The sequence below is a fragment of the Heloderma suspectum genome, chromosome 4, assembly GCF_057233095.1.
Source record: "Heloderma suspectum isolate Gila_16-S chromosome 4, 16-S_ref, whole genome shotgun sequence".
Classification (NCBI taxonomy): domain Eukaryota; kingdom Metazoa; phylum Chordata; class Lepidosauria; order Squamata; family Helodermatidae; genus Heloderma; species Heloderma suspectum.
Window position 1 is genome coordinate 281,880,944 of NC_139461.1, and position 20,258 is coordinate 281,901,201.

The following is a 20,258-nucleotide window of genomic DNA, read 5'->3' on the forward strand; positions in this document are numbered from 1 at the left end:
TCAGCAAGGCGGGTGGGTGGGTGAGGTGGTTGCAGAGGACAATATGAAGAAAATCATCTTTCTTCCACTAGCCATTACATACTGGAAGAGGGAAACAGAAGAAAGGCTTGTCAACAGGCTGCTTTGAGGAGAGGAACAATCTCTCTTCTTCCCCCTTCTCTTGAAATGGTCCACTGATGAGTCGGTGGCCAGGGTGACTGTTCCAACTACATACTGAGGCCAACACACAATTGTCTCACCTGGTGAGACACGCCTATAGCAGACATTTATCCCTTGTCAAGAGAAAGAGACACAGAGAAGAATAGTATGTTCTAATGGCGGGGCACAATTTGAAGAGAGTTCAGCATCCTAATTCATTAAAAGAATTTTGCAGCCCTTTGTCAGCGTTATGGCTTAAGTATTGCATGTCAGCTGAAACGTCTTGGCTTCCCAACGTCAACCAAAGCAATTAGTGTTAATGGTGCTCATTATATATTCATTATATAACATAATTTATTCTAAGAAACACGGGCTGTGAGAGCGGCCGATGAAAATAGAAACTGTTAATTTCAGAGGGTGGGCTTTGGAAGGTTAGTTCTTCAGGAGAGAGAATCTGTGGCATCAAAATTATTCATGCCACTGAATTTCAGGCAGGACATGGGAGTAGGATCCTTTCTTTGCAAAATTGCCTATTCCAATATAAAAAATTATATCCCACTCTTCTGGTGCCTATACACCACTCGAGGTGGCAAAGAGCAATTAAAATCAATAATAAAATACAATAATAATTAAAACCTACAATGTATTAAAAACAGAGAAAAATGCAGAAATAGAGCAGAAGCATTGGATAAAAATTTATCTGTCTGATGAAGCAAATTTTGCCTGCCTAAACAGGAAGGGTTTTTGTCATACAGCAAAAGACTGCAGGAGAGGGGGCCAAGCCTCCCAGGGCAAACAGTTCCGCGATTAAGGTTCAGCCACAGAGAGTCACTCACCAATCAAATGTCAACATTTACACTATGGCTTCCAGAACAGGCCTGCAAAACTAGCTCATACAAACACCGGCAAGGTGGTAATACTGTTTCTGGACTATACAACTTCAGATCACAGGTGGGAAGACCATAAGTCCTCCATATAAAAAATTATCACCCATCACACAGAAAACCAGAATGCCGGGGAGATGTTCTCGCCTAAAGCCAGCTTTTCACAACGTGATGCCCTCCAGATGATTTGGACTTGCAATTCCCATCGTCCTTGACCACTGGCAATGCTGGCTGAGGTTGATGGTAGTTGTAGTTCAAGACCCATTGACTTGCGTCCAGGATCTGCCATCTATGAGAGGAAGGAACCTTCCGTGAAAGGAAGGCCTCTACTCATGGAAAGTCCCTCTGCCTGATTTTAGGGGATCCCCTAGACACCACAGCTCACCCCATTCAGCAGAGCCTCCTGACCCTCTGTGTAGCATTTTCAGGGGGGTGGAGGAGCTGCCATGGGAAGGAAGGAGCAGGAAAGTCTACTTCCATCCAACACGTAGAGGGATCAGGCTGGGTGAGCCTGTTTAACGCTCTTCCTGATACACATGTTTTATACGTTCAGGGATCCCCACAGGGAAGCAGTCAGTTGTTGTTCCCCAACCCACCTTGCATCCTAAAGTGGTACAGGCCACTTTAGTTTTACCATCTCATCTGTTGTTTCAGTGAACTAGGCTTAAAGTTCAGGGGTGATATTTAGGTCTGCCTTTAGCAAATTTGAAAAGTGAAGACTGTCTCACTCACCATCCAAAGCCTCATAAAATTACATCTGTTTAATTTGCTGGTTTTGAATGAGAGAAATTTACTGAATCTCATGGATTTTCATTTCAGCAGCAACATTTAAGATTTTGGAGACTGTGGGCTCTTAGCTCAGTTATGATGATTGTGCCTGTGTGAATGGACAATTTCACATCAACAAATAACTCAGTTTATCATTCATATGTGGAGTAGTGTAAATCTGAAGTGCATCAGTTCCCATAGGCAGGTCCCCAAGGAGCATCCTAAAAATGCAGGCTGCTGTGTTGATCTATATTTATATATGTGTGTGTGTAGTGTGTCTGAGTACACACCAACACATACACCAAAGAGCAGCAGAACATAGCATAATACCCAATGTATTAGGCTTAGCTGACTGTCACAGAATAGTGAGCTGGGAAAGGACAATATAGTAGTTAGCATGTTGGATTATGGCTGGAGAGACCTGAGACTGCATGAGAAAGGGAAAGAGAGACACACAACATATTCCCACCATAATACCACCAGGTCAAGATTTTCCAGGAGTTTCTTTTCCCAGCACCAGGGAGAAACAGTTTATCTCAAAGTCAACAAAGCAGTTCTAGCTCACTGTGCTACCTCCAGAACCAGAGGCTACGAGCCTCTGAACACCAGTTGCTGGGGAATATGGGTGGGAGGGTGCTATTGCGCTCATGTCCTGCTTGTGGGTTCCTGGCCAACAGCTGGTTGGCCACTGTGTGAACAGAATGCTGGACTAGATGGACCCTTGGTCTGATCCAGCAGGGCTCTTCGTCTGTTCTTCTGTTCTTGTGTAGCAGTTTTCATCTCCACCATCAGCAGGCCTTATGTACAGCTAATGGGTCTTAATTGCCCATTCAAGACCAATCCACCCCAAAGTACTTTGCATTACAACAGGAATTGTTCATAACAATATATTGTTGCTGGGGAAATCCATTTTCCCCAGCCACTGTAAGGATTGCAGCTAAGCTCAGAAGGAACAGGGAAGTCTGAGTGGGGTGGGGTCATCATCCCTGCTAATTGAAGAGTGGGTGCTTTGACCCGGTGAGCGCACTACACCGCTATATGTGTGCCATTATTTGCTCTGATGATGCAGCAGCTAAAGGAACAAGTGCTAAAACTGGGCAATGTTGATTAGACTGGGAGTGGATGTGTACTTACAGTGCATACAGATATGGTTTTCTCTAGCTATGTGGGGGCATCACCTGGGCTTGCCTTACACCCCTGTCCAACTGCATCCATAAGAATACCCTCAGCTCTGGTTCTTGATAGCACTTTATCAGTGATGTCTTAGCACTGCGGATTCAATAATTGTGTATGCCACTGTATATCTGAGCCAAAAGTCACCCTCAACCCAAATTACATTTTTAAAAGAAAAAGTGAACATTCAGATCCACCCTTAAAACATTATCTCTTGACTGAGCACAAAGAAAGAGTCCCCCGCCCCCAAGCATGCATACCACAATTTCGGTTGAACAAGCACCAGGTGGCTGTCTGCTTTATTAAAATATTGGATTGGAAATGTCCTTAAGGGATGCAAATCGATGAGAGAGCTTTTTCCTTTGGTGAAGTCGTCTCCTGAGGAGGGAAGGCCAGTGGCTTAGCAGCAGAGATGTGCTTGCATGCACAAGGTCCCAGGGTCAGTCCCTAATATCTCCAGTTAAGGGATCTCAGGCAGTAATGTTGAAAATAGAGCTGTGCCCAAATGGCCTCTCAAAATTCTCCATCCTACTTGTGGGCAGAGAAATCAGGGGGACACTTTCACCAAATTTCTCCTAGGGGAGGAGAAATTCTCCAGCAGTTTCTCACAGATAGGGCTCACTATTGGCAGGAGTTGTGGCACAGCTTCTTTCTTCTTTCCTAAGGGTTTTTGGTTTACTGCAGTGCTTCTGTAGTTGGCAACAGCATCAACTGTGTTGAGGCTTCCACTTTTTTGAGGCAGAATTTTGAATTTCTTTTGGTGGTATTTTTGAGTTTAGCTAATCATTGCGAGGTGGCTGAGGGTGCTGTGTGTGTTTTCACTCTCTATGACACATCTCCCCATTGCTCTGCAGCCTCCCAGGCCACCTGCACTTTCTGAACTGAAAAAGCCCCGTGGGAGGAATTGCCTCATGATGGCTTCCCCATGATGGCTTCAACTGAAGTGCGGGAAGCCGAGGAGGCTACAGGCTGCCACAGAGATGATTGTACAATGACAGACAGGACATTCATGCATACCTCATAAGTATGGTAAGCACAAGAACCCCAAACCCAACCCATGGGAATTTCTCTGAAATTTCTCCTCCTTTGAATTTCTTTTCGAAAGCAATTTCTTTTCTATCAAATTGAATGAGAATGATTAAAAAAATGTGGGAGAAATTTTCGGCGCAGCAATAGTTGAGAACTTGGAGAAATTCTACCATTTAGGGTGCAATCCTATGCATGATTAGACAGAAAAAAAAGTCCTACAACTCCCAGGTTTCCCCAGCCAGCCATTGCTGGCTGGGGCATGCTGGAAGTTGTAGGACTTTTTTTTGTCTAAGTACGCATAGGATCGCTCCCTTAGCCGTCAGCTTAGAGAGTGTGCGCGCGCACGCGCGCACGCAGAGCAGGGGCGGGGGGAGTATTAGTTGAAAATCCATATGTTCCAAGAACACATGAGGGGGCCTGCATGGACTAGGCCTTCCTCCTGTGCATTAGGCCCCCTGCCATTTACATGTTCAGCACATGAAAAGGGGTTCTCCACACTTTCCCACATATGTGTGTATTTTCCTCCAGGCAAGGAGGACAGAGCACTGTGTGTGTACATCAGTACATGCGCAGTGCAGAGGTACAGAACCTCTTTCAGCCTGAAGGCCGAATTTCATTTCGGGGAAGGTGTTGGGGGGAGCATTTCAGTGGTGGGCAGGGCTGAAGGCAAAGGGGGTGGCCCGCCAAAGTCCCCAAATACCAACAGTGCCAGCGTATTTTGGTTTAATGCTCTTACTTCCAGTAACTCTTAGAAGAGGCATTTCAACTTTTAGAGTGGGAAACTGGGAAAAAGCTGGGAAAAAGCTGGGGGGAAAAGCTGGGGGAAAAAAGCTGGGAAAAAGCTGGGAAAAATGCTGGGGAAAAATGCTGGGGGAAACGCTGGGGAAAAGCTGGGGGAAAAGCTGGGGGAAAAGCTGGGGGGAAAGCTGGGGGGAAAGCTGGGGGGAAAGCTGGGGGGAAAGCTGGGGGAAAAGCTGGGGGAAAAGCTGGGAAAAAGCTGGGAAAAAGCTGGGGGAAAAAGCTGGGGGAAAACGCTGGGGAAAACGTTGGGGAAAACGTTGGGGAAAACGTTGGGGAAAAGCTGGGGAAAAGCTGGGAAACTGCCAAACAGTCAGGGGGGAAAGGGTGTGATCAGGGGAAAGGGGCGTGCCCATCTGGGCAACCCTGGAGGGTCAGATTGAGAGCCCAGATGGGGCGGATTTGGACCCAGGTCCACAGTTCAACACCCTTTGTTTACAGACTCTTCTCACACATGCCAAACATATGGATGGCAGGGTGTGTGACCACTGGGCATACTGGTCAAGGGGTGGGACTGGCCCCGCACCTCTCTGACACATTATGAAAACATGTGTTAGAATGAGAATTGTTAGAATTAGAGTAGACAATGGTGGGCTTCATGCACCCACTGTCTGATTCTCCATACAGCATCTTCAGGAAAGGTATGCTAAACTTTGAGCTATAGTCATGGTACAACACTTGGAGGATTCCTTCCCCACAAGCAAAGTGGCGCCTAGGATCCTGTCAACCCCCTTCCTGCCATGCCAGCGGCAGTTAATTGCTCTTAGTTTCCAGATTCCCAGGTGCTAGTCTCTCTGTTATACTATTTGTGTGTTGTCATTTACTGCAGTATATTATTCACACAATATCTAAATTCCTAATCACTTTCCTTCACTTTCTCTCCCTCCCTCCCAAATGCTGTCTCTCTCTCTCTCTGTCACTCTCTCTTTGTTTTAGAAGGAGATGGTCGGAAACTCAAAGGTGCTATCCAGCGCAGCACAGAAACTGGCCTGGCTGTTGAAATGCCAAGCCGGACGATCCGACAAGCCAGCCATGAATCCATTGAAGAAAGCATGAACAGTTATGGATCTGAAGGAAAGTAAGTTAGAAGTGGGGGGCAGGATCATACCCATAACATTTCAGACAAGTATGTGTTTAAAAACAAGTTATTTCTCCCCACCACCACCACCCCAGACACACAATTAACTGCTGTCTCAAACAAATGCTCTTGGCCCAGCTTTCTAGCACCTTTGACAAATAAGACCACACTAGCCATTAAAAATATATAAAGATATATTTTTTGTTATTATCAGCAACCAGGCTTCACATTATTTTCTTCTCACTGCCAAGCGACCCCAAGAAGTTCCACCTGGGGTTGTCAGTCAGGAGACACTCTAAAATATAATATACTATACAATGTCCTATCCTTTATCTACACCACAAATACATCAGTATACTGGAGCTGACACCTTCATATAGACCAGAGATACATAACCTCTTTCAGGGCTGAATTCAATTTTGGAGAAACCCTTGGGGAGCGCATTCCAGTGGTGGGCGGGGCCGAAGGCAAAAAGAATGAGGATGAAAATACCCACCCACCCCCAACTGCATATTGTAGTTTAAATCTCTTACTGTCAGTAACTAAGCCTTAGGGGAGAAGCATTTCAACTTGTAGAAAGGGAAAAAACTGCACAAAAGCTAGGAGACCACCAAATGACAGGTGGCTGGGGTGGGACCAGGGGAAGGGGGTGTGCCTATCAGGGGAACCCTGGAGGGTCAGATTGGGACCCCAGGATTTGGCTCCTGGTCCTGAAGTTCTGCATCCCTGCCTTAAAAGGTATTCAAAGGTAACTCAGTGAGATCTTTGGAGGATGATTTAGTGCTAAAGATCCTGCCAGAAATATCATCATCACCACCACCACCACCACCACCACCATCAATATCACTGAGCTGCTACAGAGCTATCAACACAACCACTCTGCAATTATAATGTAATTTATACGCTCCATGAAAACCTGCCTCCAGGGAAATAGTTCTGCTATGGAATTGCAGTTATGCAGCTCTGCTCCCTGCCTATATTACAAAATCCAGAGGGTTAGGAATTAAATTTTGTCCGTTTGGCAGTGCAGGAAAAGCATCTGTTTACCATGCTGACAGCAATTCTTTCCTTTAGGTTTGTATAGCTCAGCCTCTTAGGAACAATGTACAAATATCTTGGATCATCTGGGCAGCATCACTGCACACTCTGGTTGTTTTCATGTTCAGGCTGATTAGAAAAGGTGTGTGTGTGGGGGGGTGCTCAACAGCATAATCCCAAGGAAGTATAGTACCTAGGTAAAAAGATGCTTTGTCTCAGTATCTACACTTGTTAAAGTTAATGGCATGCAGCTATCCTCTTAGAATAAGGAATGATAATGTTTCAAAGGCACCAGTACTCTACACTTGCAAGGGCTGATTAAATGATGCCTTGGCCATCAAGTCATGGAGGAAGGTGGTTATCACCTCCACAGGAAGGTACAGCTGATGCACCACACTTGGAGCTTTTTCTTGGACAGCTGCACAAATCTTTAATTGTCATTACAGTGAAAAGACGACATTACCAGTGGGTTAAAAAAAAAAAAGAATAAGATGGGTGTGGCATAGCTGTGTGGATTCTTGCTCATTTGTAAATGCTCATGTATATTCATGACCTTTTGCTTGCAGGCTTTCCATGCTGACTGTGCCCCTTTACTTTGGTGTGTGAAGATTGTTGGTTGCTAAACATGCAAATAGGTCTGGGGTGTCAAGGGAATGGGTGTAATGGCTGCTGATGTCACAAAAGAACCAATGGCCCCGTTAAGCAGCAAACAAGCCATATTATTACCTTGTGCAGTTCCTAGGGTGAAGAGTATTTGGCAGGCTTTCTACAAGGTGAAAGCTTTCAGGTTTTTCAAACCCAGGTACCCACACCTGCCTCTCAGGTTTCCAGTAATATCTCTCCTGCCCATGTTGATAAAATGTGGTTTAATGGGGTGGAAATGGATAAATAGATTCAGAAACTCTGAGATGTGAGCCGTTAGGTTTACTGGATTCCCCTTGTGCTCCCCAGAATTTAGCCTGCTTTGCTGCAGCAGAAAATTTTCTATATCCATCATAGCCCTTTCATGCTGGCAATTAAGAAAGGCTATTCAAGGCTCAATTAATACACTATTAATCATTAAACACCCACACTCATCAGGAAGCAACAAAATTGGCTGAAACTACAAAAGTGACATTTTAATTAACATTGCTGGGAATGTTTTTGCTTAGCAAGGGTTGTGAGTAAACATAATAGGAGGACCTTGTCCATTGCTGGATAATATAGTTTGTGTGGAACCTCCATTTGAATCTCACTTTCAGCTAATTGCAGAAAGCAACAGCTCAGCAACACTAAAAGGATGTAGTGTGGAAGCAACGTGGGTTAAGAGCTCCAGCTCCAATATCAGTTGGCTAGCCATATGCTATGAAAGGCAATGCTGAGATATTACAGCCTCCCTGCCAGATGTGTTGGACTGCAGCCCCCATCATCCTGGACTACCTGGCCATGCTGACTGGGGCTGATAGAAGCTGTATTCCAAAACATCTGGAGAATGCTCCTTTGTGGAAGGCTGGGATATTATTTCTTTCGGTCAGCATTGTCAAAGAAGACCAGCATTTTCTTTATCCTTCCATGGTGCCATTGTATAATTCATAACCTGTGGCTGGAAGCAGGAAGTTCAGAATCTATATTACTATGTGGTGTTGATGATCATGGCGATGAGATAATGCATCTTCGCCCCGTAGCTCCCTCCCCAGTCATTGTCTTTTGATTGTGTGTTATCAATTCAGACGGCCAGACCTTTGCTAGCCTCCCAGCTGAGGGTGTTGCTGCTTTTCGCTCATCTTGATGAGCCTCCAAATTAGGAAGATAGCACACCTCCCCGGAGAGCAGCAGGCTGAGGAGGCTAGCGAGAAGTCAAATTGCTTTCAGCTGAGAGCATTGCCCTTGGGGTAGGCTGTCACGAAGTAAATGCCTCTTCATATTCAGGGATATCATCCAAGGCCCCGGGGGAGGTTCCAATTTGCTCCCTGCAAATCATGGTTTACATATTGGAAGCCAGCCTCGGGGATATGCACCCCTCCCTCTCTTTTGCTGTCAAGCATGAACTTTCCCCCTCCCTTCCCTCATCAGCTATAGCCAGGGTTTAGTATTACATCTGCACTGAAGTGAATCATGCCTGATGTTTACTTGGGTTCCTGCAAGTTCCCGCAGCTGCTTCTGATTTCCAAACGGAGGTTTGCAGGAAACCAATGTGAATCCAGATTAGATTACTGCAATGCACTCTGCATGGCACTGCCTTGGAAAAGTGATCAGAAACTTCAGCTGGTGCAAAATGCGGCAGCCAGAGAACTGTTTGGTGTTTGCTTTGCGAAGCATGTAACTCCAATTCTGCTCCAGCTGTGCTGCCTGCCCGTTCATTTCCAAGCCCAGTGCAAAGATCTGGATCTTACCTGTAAAGCCATAAATCATCTGGAAACAAGTTATTTGAGGGACTGCCTTCTCCCACACCAATCTAGCTGCACACTGTGGTGTGAGGGTTCAGATGTGCCACCCATGGGTTGAAAGAACACTTCAGAGGAGTCTCAGGGCCCTGAGGGCTAGCTCAACCCTCCACCAACCACAGATTTGGCCAGTGCATGAAGAGGTTGTATGCACATATTGATGTAGCATAGGGATGTACGGATTTTGTAAAATCAATTCCATCTGCATTTGGAGGACTGTCAGCTGTCTTTCGCTCTGTCAACCACTCATTGACGGAACTGGATTTTTTCCAGTTTGCAGAAATTCATATTTACGCAAATTCACACTTGCAAAAATGCGCAAATCCCCCCCCCCCCCCGCTTATTGTCATGCTTTAGCCTAAGGGGGAAATGCACATTTTCGGCTGGTGTTTTTTCTTTTTTTTATGTATTTTTCTGCAAATAAATTTGTGTAAAATTCCAGAAAGTAAAAAAAAAGAAAAGAAAAATGGCCTGCAGGTCTGTGGAATCCATGCAACTCAGAGAAAGCTGGTCTGCTGTGGAATGCATGGGTTGGATTCATAGAAATACGAACTCATTTGATTCCGTGTGGATTTCCACGACATCCCTATGTACATGCAGAGAGCTCCTCTGCAAAAGCGGGGAACCTGGCCCAGTCAATCAGATTTCTTCTCCATCTCGGCCAAATGTGCAGCACCCCCTGCTGTCTTTTCCAGCTGAGCTTTTGCTTTGTGCCCTGGTGCCTCCAGATGCCTGGTTGGCAGTGACATGGGACAGGGCCTTTTGAAGCGTGACTCTCAGATGGTAGAACTCACTCTCCCAGAAAGCTCCCTTCTTTGATGGCTCTTTGTAAAGGCATTTTGATTTTGCTGAGCCTTCGAGGCTGAGTTAAGTTCCATTCCTCCTGCTATGCATACCCTTTGTGCGGCCAATGGTCAGAATGCTGGGAGCTGTAGTCCAGTCTGTAGTCCATCCATAGTCCATCAGGAGGACACCAGGTTGGGGAAGGCTGTTGTTCTAGGTTGTGCTGTAGTTCAGCCTCCCTCAACCTGGCACCCACCAGATGTTGGACTGCAACTCCCATAATTCCCAGCCAGCTGGAATAAGTATTGCTGTTCTGTTAAGACTTGGCTGCATCTGCCTGGTTTTTGCTTCTGGGGGTGCTTACAGACAAGGCTTTTATGGCACCATCACCCTGCCCGATTCACAGAATTTTATGGCGGGTCCAGACAACACCATCTTCAAGTCATAACCTTTCCGTGTTTTCCCATGACATCTACCATATTTTCCTTTACCATGGACAATCTATTAAGGGTGCAGTCCTAAGGACTGCACCCTCGCTTCTCAGAAGCCCCCAAACTCGCGGGCTTCTGAGATTCCTATGCCCTGTCAGGCTGAAGCTGGCAGGATGGGAGGAGCAGCGGAGGTGATCTTCGTGTCCCTGCTGTCTGATATCCTATATTTTTGCTAGGTGGGCTTTTCAGCCCACCTAGTGAGGCTGCTTTGGAGGGGGAGGGAAGGAGGCTGGAGGAGACTCAGGAGAACTTGTATCCTGGCCTCTCTGCTCTCCTCCCCTCCCCTCCCCACCCAGCAGAACGCCCCCTTTCCTCCTCCTCCAAGGTCACTTTTCCAACCTCGGAGAAGCAGCCGGCATGGCTCCTTCCATGCTGGCTTCAAGGAAGAAGGGTCTGGGGTCAGATCTCCCACTCCCCTCTCCAACCTCAGAGAGGTTTCCCCAGCCATTCTATGGACCCTGAGATGCTTCCCCAGGGACCATATGCTCTCTAAGGAAGAACAGACAGAAAAGCTGCACAATGCCTTCATGTTGGTAGCGGTAGGACCCCTCCACCTGTAAGCACCCTAGGACCTGAACTAGATGAGCAGGTACGCTCCCTGAACCCACACATAAACCAGAATATTTTACTGTGAGAGAAGTAAGATTCTTCAAGATATCCTCACCTATATTACCAATACAGAACTTGCTAGGCCTATAGTCCTGTGGCTTGCAGCAAGTATTTTTTTAACTGGGTTTTGTGTTAATATCCCAAATCTTATATTCTAGGGCTGAGCTCTGGCGTTAAAAAAATAGTAATAAACACGTTTGGCAACGTCAGAATCAGAAACATTCCTAGCTCTTTAGGATTCTGCGAATTCAGCAGAGGTTCTAAATCTCAGCTTTGACTCCAACAATATGTTAGGTGTATCATATAGTACAGGATGCAAGATGTAATGAAGTTTAATGTCCCTGGCAACTGGTTTTCTTGGAAGAGCTGAATTAGGGTCAGTGGCCCCAGAAGAAAATATTGTTGGCTGCTGCAGTCCACAGTGGAGGCACCTGGAGACTTTCTTGTTTTCTGCTGACAACCACGGAGATGATGAGGTTGCAGAATGCTAAGGTGACTTTCTTACTTTAGAATAACTCAGTGGGCAGTGACTGCAGGAGGAGGAGGAAAGGTGTGCTCTTGTTTGATGTGAGAAAGTAAAAAATACGTTCTGCAAGGACACATTGTCAATTCGCTGTGCCTTCTCCCTTTCAGTTTTATTCCAGCTCTTAAAACAGAATGTTATCTTGCTGCTTCCCTAGAGGCTGACATTGTGGCATTCTGTGAGCATGTTTCTTTACTCCACTCAAAAACACAGCCTGGAAGGCTGCAGAGTCACCTGCAGCTCTGTTTGCTACATGCCTACCTGTGAAACCTAGACATCATTTCCTCTAAAAGCGAACCTGGGTGGCTGAGTGCCAATCACTGCATAACAATTCTGCATATTAGGTATAGCTGCAGAAAGGTTTTCCTCCCAAGCAGTGGAGTGGTAGATAGTCTGGTGACTTTTTAAATATTTTTTTGAAAGCAGAGATGTGCTGGCCGTCTGTCTGTCTGTAGTCATTCTTAGGGCAGGTTCCCCTCAGGGCTGGCACAAGCTCGTACACCACATGAGGCAGGAGAGCACATGCACACTTCTGCTGCCTCCCCCCACCCCCACTGCCACTGTCACAGCTCTCACAGCCCCCCGCACACGCGCGCTCACACCCGCCATGGACACCCTTCTCACAATGCCTGGCTCTGAGGAAGGATCCCTCAGAGCTAGGCATTTAGGCCTAGCCAGCTCTCTGGAGAGCCAGGCCAGCTGCCTTTTATGGCTGACACAGCTTTTCAGAGAGCCACCTGCCCACTGGTACACTCTGAGAGAATCCTCAGAGCATGCCAGGGAGTGGGTGCTGGCTGCTCTGGAGAGCCCCGCTGGCCACTCTCCCACTGTGGCCAACATTCGCCTCCGCGGAAGAGTGCGGCTGGCAGGCTCTCTGGAGCACCCATTGTAGTGCTGCTGGGTGGCAGCTCCATAGAGCCCATCGCCTCCACTCTCCTGCTACGGCAAATGCTACAGCAGGAGAATAGCTGGTGGAGCTCTCCAGAGCATTTGCCTGCCCAGCAGTACTTGTCTGCCTGGCAACACTCACCCAGTGGCCCCCGCACGGGCCCTTGTGGTGGTGATGTGGAGCACAAAATTCGACACTCCTCCCATTCCGCCACTTGAGGCAGCAGATTCGCCCCATCTCATGGGAGGACCAGGTTCCCTTACTACACAGTCACGTGTGGAGCCACCTTATGCAACTAACTTCATGTTGCAGTGGAGCACCTTTCTGAGGCCTGACATCTTGTTCAAAAGATGAACTGAGAGAACAGTAGCTTCAGCTCCAGTGTCCGTCTTGAACTTCATGAATACTCCCATATTGCTGGAGTGGTGTCTTGTGGCCCTGTCTTTGCAGCATGTGCTTGCTTCCTTTGAGAGACTGCATCCAGAAAGACCAGCTCATCCCAGTCTTGTTCTGGCAGAGCTTGAGCAGACGTATGCTAGAGCACCCTTATGCTGTCTGGGGATGATTGGAGTTGTAGTCCAACACCTCTGGAGGGCACCAGGTTGAGGAAAGGGTTAGGGTTACGCCATGTAACATTCCCTTTAGGTCCAGAAATGCTTCTGAGCTCCATGTGTGGCCCAGAGGCATTAATGGGAAATGAAGATGGCAGTGGCTAGAGGTGCTCACTTTGCTTCCAAGTGTTCCCAGCAGCTAAGTAAGAAAAAAATAAAAAGTGGGAGGAATAGGACACCTTGGCAGGCATCAAGAAAGGTATCCAGGGGCACACTGGTGCCCTAGGGCAACATATTGCCTATCGTGAGTTTAGACCTAGACCCAATTCAGACCATTGTCAGCCCGTCACACAATCATTAACAGGAGTGTGCTCTGGACTCTCACAGAAGCTTCCTGTAAACACCTGGAAGCATTCCAGCTATGGTGCTACCATCGCATGCTTAGGATATCTTGGACACATTATGTAACAAATGACACCATAGTGCAGTGAAGGGGAAAGACCAAAGAAATTCAGAAATGTGTAAAAGAAAAGAAGCTATCATACTTCAATCATATAATGCGTAATGAGAAATACCGGCTTTTACAACTCATAATGCATGGCAAATTGGAGAGAAAAAGAGGACCTGAACGACATAGGACGTCATGGCTGTGGAATACGAGACAGTGGGCAGGAATGACATCTACTTCTTTATTTCAAACAGCAGTAAATAAGTTTATGTGGGCCAGAGTGATTGCCAATGTCCAGTGAGGATATGGCACAGAAAAAAGAAGTGTGCTCTTGGCTCACAACTTGCTTGCCACTGATTGTCTGAGCCAGGGCAACGGTAGAAGAAGTGAGTGATAAAATGGCTCAGGAACCCTGAGAGTAAGAAGGATAATATTGCTGTCTGCTGCCTGGGGAGGGGGGACACTGGAAGTACATTTAGCTGTCCATATTAGATAACATGAGAAACAGCAAGGGCTAATCCACTTTAAGGAGTAGAAGTGATGAACAAAAAGCCCATTAATCCAATTGTAAAAGATTATTTGCTCTGTTTATTCTGTTAGGTGATCAGTCAGGCAACTCGATGCCAACGAATTTGGGGAAATGGCAGTTTCTGAGCAACTCCGGTGGCGCAATGAATGTGTTTAATGTATATCAGGCTGGTTAATGCAATTCACTCCATAGAGGCCTCATACCCCTCCTGTAATCATTAGCGCTTTATTTACAGACAGGGCCTTCTAGCAAAAACCCTCATCCTGCAGGGGTAAAAAAGGAAAGGAAAGACTGGGGAAAAGATCCGTTGCAAATTTCTTTTTGACTACAACCCGAGATTTGATTCAGCAACTACCAGCTCTCTAGGCAAGGGCTGATCAGCAGATTGATGAGCCCCAAAGCAAAGTTTGAAAATGATGAAGCATTGTTCTTGGTATTAGTCCTGCCCCTGGTCTGCTCCCAAGGTATCCCCCTGACCTCCTCTGGGGATACTCTCAGTCTGTTTCCCGCCTCCCAGGTGAGCAGAGCAGAGCAGAGCAAGCTGCTCCAGCTGGTCCAGGGACTACAGAAGCAAGCAAGCTCCCAGAGAGCGAGCGACCAGAGCGCGTGAACAGGGAGAGCAAACAGGAGTTCGGCCGGGGAGGTCGAGGGGGAGAGCCCAAACATTTTTTTTTATTTTTTATTTTATTCTATTTTTTAACTAACTTTTTTCATTTATTTGTCTTGTAACACACACTTCCACACCAGTGGGACTCTGCTTTTAACCTCTACTGAGTAGAGGAGCAGGCACAGGCTAGTCTAGAACAATCACAAAGCTAGACACAAAAAGGGAAAAGAAGCAATGGAAGGACAGGACTCTCCAGTGGTGGTGACCTGCAAGGTGTGTGCAATGTTTGTTTTCTTGCCTGAGAACAACATGGCCTACACCTGCAACAAGTGCAAGTTGATCACACTGCTGGAAGAAAAAGTAACCGGACTGGAGTGGTGACTGTCGACCCTCCAGGGAATAAGAGAACACAAAGAGTTCTTAGACAGAATGGGGGAACTACAGCAGCAAAGGGAAGATCAGAAGCCTGAAGAGCAACAGCAAGATGAGGCAGTGAGGTGAAGAGAAATGGAGTAGAGGATACTCCTTGGAAAAGGGGGACAGTTAGGAGAAGAAGAACTAGACACCACTCTGCACCAGTGGAAGAGGTGGAGCTGTGGAACTGATTCCAGGTACTTGCGGATGAGACTGGAGGACAGCCTGCAGAGGAAGAATCACAGGGGAACCTACATGAGAGTGAGAAATAGGCTGAAGGTCAGTCAAACAGAGGCGATGAAACCCAGGCCTACAAGAAGAAGAAGAGAAGAGTGGTAGTAGTGGGAGACTCCTTGCTGCATGGGATCGAGACCCAAGTATGTCACGAAGACCCGTGGACTTGCCAGGTATGTTGTCTCCCAGGAGGACGGATTAGAGACATGACTGAAAGGTTGCCTGCACTCATAAAGCCCACTGACAGGTATCCCTTTCTTCTCATCCATGTGGGAACAAATGATACTGCCAAGCGGAGCTACGAAGAAATCACGTCTGACTTTGAAGCTTTGGGAAGGAAACTCAAGAACTTCGGGGCCCAGATAGTTTTCTCATCCATCCTTCCAGTAGTTAGAAGAGGGATAGAAAGGAAACGAAAAATACTCCAGGTGAATGACTGGCTACGAAGGTGGTGCCGACGAGAGAGATTTGGATTCTGGGACCACAGGCTATACTTCCTGGAAGATGGGCTGTTGGCAAGGGACGGGTTGCACCTCACAAAGGCAGGGAAGAATGTGTTTGGCCATAGCATGAAGAACTGTATCAGGAGGGCTTTAAAATGAATCCTACGGGGAAGGGAGATGTAATGTTGGGGGTAACAATGGACGTAGGCGCATGCACTGCAACGGAGAGAACAGCTCTGATAATGCCCAATAATGGTCTTCAGACACATGTAGGAAGAAAGCCAGACTATGAAGCACATGGTCTTCGATATCTATATACTAATGCCCAGAGTATGGGAAACAAACAGAACAAACTTGAACTCTTAATACAGGAGGGAAATTATGACTGGATAGGTATAACTGAGACTTGGTGGGATGACTCTCATGACTGGAATACAGCAATTGAAGGATATAAATTGTTCAAAAAGATCAGGAGGAGCAGAAAGGGAGGCGGGGTTGCACTGTATGTGAAAAATACATATCTCTGCACAGAAATACAGGAGGATGAGCTTGGTGGCCCCATCAAGAGCATCTGCGTTGAAATAAATGGAGCAAAGAATAAAAGGAACATGGTGGTTAGAGTCTACTACTGGCCACCCAATCAAGGAGAAGACGAGGATGAAACTTTTGAAAAGCAAATAGCCAGTGTTTTAAGGAAGCATGATGTAGTAGTAATGGGGGACGTCAATTTCCCCGATATTTGTTGGGAGACAAATTCTGCAAAACATAGCCCCTCCAGCAAATTCCTGACTTGTGTGGCGGATAACTTCCTCCTACAGAAAGTAGAGGAAGGAACTAGAGGATGGGCTATCCTTGACTTGATCCTAACCAACAGAGATGACTTAGTGGATAAAGTAGCAGTTACAGGAACTCTGGGGGAAAGCGACCATGTTGTACTTGAGTTCTTGGTTCTAAGGGAAGCAAAAGCCGAGTGTAATCAAACGCGTACCCTGGATTTTAGGAAAGCTGATTTTAATAAAGTCAGAACAATGATCAGTAAGGTCCCATGGCAAGCGATGCTAACGAGAAAAGGAGTCCAAGATGGGTGGGAGCTTTTAAAAAAGGAAATTCTCAAGGCACGATTACAAACAATTCCAACAAGAAGAAAAGGTGGAAGACAACAGAAGAAGCCAGTGTGGCTTCACAAAAAGCTTAGGGATGACCTGAAAACAAAAAAGGACACATATAGGAAGTGGAAAGAATGCCAAGTAACAAAGGAAGAGTACAGGCAGGTAGCACAGAATTGCAGGGATGGTGTCAGGAAGGCGAACGCTGAGAATGAGCTGAGGTTAGCGAGGGAGGCTAAAAACAACAAAAAGGCTTTCTTCAGCTACGTGCATAGTAAAAGGCAGAGGAAAGAAATGGTGGTTCAACTATTAAATAAGGATGGCAAAACTATAACAGATGACAAAGAAAAGGCAGAGGTGCTCAATTCCTACTTTGGCTCAGGCTTCTCCCAAAAGAGGGTCTATGACCCCCCTGGCAAAGGCGAAGTACAGGCTGAAGGGGCAGGATTGCAGCTTGAGATCGATAGGCATATGGTCAAGGAATACCTCATTACTTTGAATGAGTTCACATCTCCACGGCCAGATGAACTGCATCCTAGAGTAATAAAGGAACTGGCAGAAGAACTCTCAGAACCACTGTCTATTCTCTTTGAGAAATCATGGAGGATGGGTGAAGTGCCAGATGACTGGAAGAGGGCTAATGTTGTCCCTATTTTCAAAAAGGGTAAAAAGGAGGAACCTGGCAACTACAGACCAGTCAGTCTGACATCAATCCCTGGGAAAATTCTGGAGCAGATGATAAAGCAATCCATCGGGAAGCACCTTGAAAACAATGCAGTGATTACTCGAAGCCAACATGGATTTGTCAAAAACAAGTCCTGCCACACAAATCTAATCTCATTTTTTGATCAGGTAACCTCCCTTGTAGACCGTGGGAATGCTGTAGACATCATATACCTCAACTTCAGCAAAGCTTTCGACAAAGTGCCTCATGATATCCTGATGAGCAAACTAGCTCAAAGTGGGCTAGATGAAACAACAATCAGGTGAATCCACAGTTGGCTACAGATTTGGACACAAAGAGTGCTTATCAATGGGACCTTCTCAAACTGGGGAGAGGTAACGAGGGGGGTACTGCAGGGCTCAGTCCTGGGCCCAGTGGTCTTCAACATTTTTATGAATGACTTGGAGGAGGAGGTGCAGGGAATGCTGATCAGATTTGCAGATGACACAAAATGGGGGGGGGGGATAGCTAATACTTTGGAAGACAGAAACAAAATTCAAAATGATCTGGATAGACTGGAGCGCTGGGCAGAAAACAACAGAATGACATTTCATAGGGATAAATGCCAAGTTCTGCACCTAGGAAAAAGAAACCAAATGCACAGTTACAAGATGGGGGATACGTGGCTCAACCACACTACAAGCGAGAAGGATATTGGAATTGTTGTTGATCACAAGCTGAATATGAGCCAACAATGTGATGTGGCTGCAAAACAGGCAAATGCTATTTGGGGCTGCATTAAGAGAAGCATAGCTTCCAAATCCCGGGAAGTACTAGTTCCCCTCTACTCAGCACTGGCTAGGCCTCATCTGGAGTACTGTGTCCAATTCTGGGCACCACACTTTAAGAAGGATGCAGACAAACTGGAGAGAGTTCAGAGGAGGGCAACGAAGATGATCAGGGGACTGGAAACAAAGCCCTATGAAGAGAGACGGAAAGAACTGGGCATGTTTAGCCTTGAGAAGAGAAGACTGAGGGGAGATATGATAGCACTCTTCAAGTACTTGAAAGGTTGTCACAGAGAAGAAGGCCAGGATCTCTTCTTGATCATCACAGAGTGCAGGACATGGAATAATGGGCTTAAGTTCCAGGAAGCCAGATTCCAGCTGAACATCAGGAAAAACATCCTGACTGTTAGAGCAATACGTCAATGGAACCAATTACCTAGGGAGGTGGTGGGCTCTCCCACGCTGGAGGCATTCAAGATTAAACTGGACAGCCATCTGTCAGGGATGCTCTGACTTGGATTCCTGCATTGAGCAGGGGGTTGGACTCGATGGCCTTGTAAGCCACTTCCAACCCTCCTATTCTATGATTCTATGATTCTGTGGGCTGGTTCACAAGTCACAAGAAGCCACACCGAAAACAAGCCATGGTGCCTTGGTTAATTGCTTGCTAGGCCACGCTGCTGCTGACAGAAAATCAGGTGCTTGCTGGCTTGCCATCGTTCGTTTCCCCTTCATCCTCCAATCTGCTTCCTGCACATATCCCAGGGGCCTTTGCGGCTATGCTGCTGTGATGCGATTCTCCCCACCCCCCTTTCTTTCCTTGCAAAGCACCTGCATTGACATATACCTGCCATATCTTTGGAGTGCGCGTGTCTGTGTGTGTGTGCGGGCGGGGGGGGGGGGTTGGTTGGTTACCTTACTGTTCATTATGAGGTGGCTGATGGATTTATTTTCTTTCTTTAACCCTTAAAAAAAAGCCTCCCTGGCTGTTCGTTGTAGCCAGGACAAGTGATGTTCCTCTTCCTAGCTCAGCTGTGCCTATATGCCTGATTGACTTGCCTGTTGCCTCCGGTTAGCACACATGGCCCCAGTTCAAGACCATGGTGATTTGACAGGTGGGGGTTTAAGCTTTCCCCCTCCTGTTTTCATGCCGAAATCCACCCCCACACTTGCATGAGGAATGGTTAAAAAAGAAAAAAAGAGAGTTTTTTTCTTTTCTTGACCCCCGCCCCAGTGGGAGGGGGGAATTTCAGCATAAAAACAGGAGGGGAGAAACTTAAATCCCCCCCCAATCACCATGGTCCTGAATTGGGGCCACATGCAAATGGGGGCTGCATCAATCACATACACATGCATAGCTGTGCTAACTTGGCTTGCAAGGGGATAAAGGCGGTTGCTGTCAAATGAAGCAATGAGCTGGAAGAGGAGGAGCGGAGGGCACTGAGACGAGTGGCTGGGTTTTTCACCACTCTTGCCAGGCAGTTCCAAAGCCCTTTCCAACAAAACATCCACAAGTCACTCTTCCAGGTTCGGATGTCATGACAAGCCTCCCTGAAAGCAAGTCACCTTGAACAACCAACAACTAGCCATGGGTTCTCAGGTTGGCTTGAGCACTGTTAACAAACCACACTGAGGAAACCACGCTGGGTTCAGACATCGCAACAAGTTGCCCTGAAAGAAAGAAGGGTGACAACCCACCATGGGTTGTCTCTAGGGATGCTGGAGAAATTTGAGGTGAACTAAAATGAGCTCAGATTTCTAAGAATCTGACCTGCAGAAACCTCTGCAGAGCAACCCCCTCTGGCCATGCGGAATCCATGGACTTCTGGATTATTATTTTTTAAAACTTT

The 20,258-nt window shown here is 46.7% G+C and overlaps 1 protein-coding gene across 1 annotated transcript in view; it reads left to right on the top strand.

Moving 5' to 3' along the window:
- RIMS4 (regulating synaptic membrane exocytosis 4) overlaps positions 1-20,258 on the top strand; it is a 125,056-nt gene that overhangs the window by 78,222 nt on the left and 26,576 nt on the right. The window contains exon 2 of the mRNA XM_084848389.1: positions 5,730-5,868. Coding sequence (XP_084704515.1) covers positions 5,730-5,868 — 139 coding nt within the window. The remainder of the gene's footprint in view (positions 1-5,729; positions 5,869-20,258) is intronic.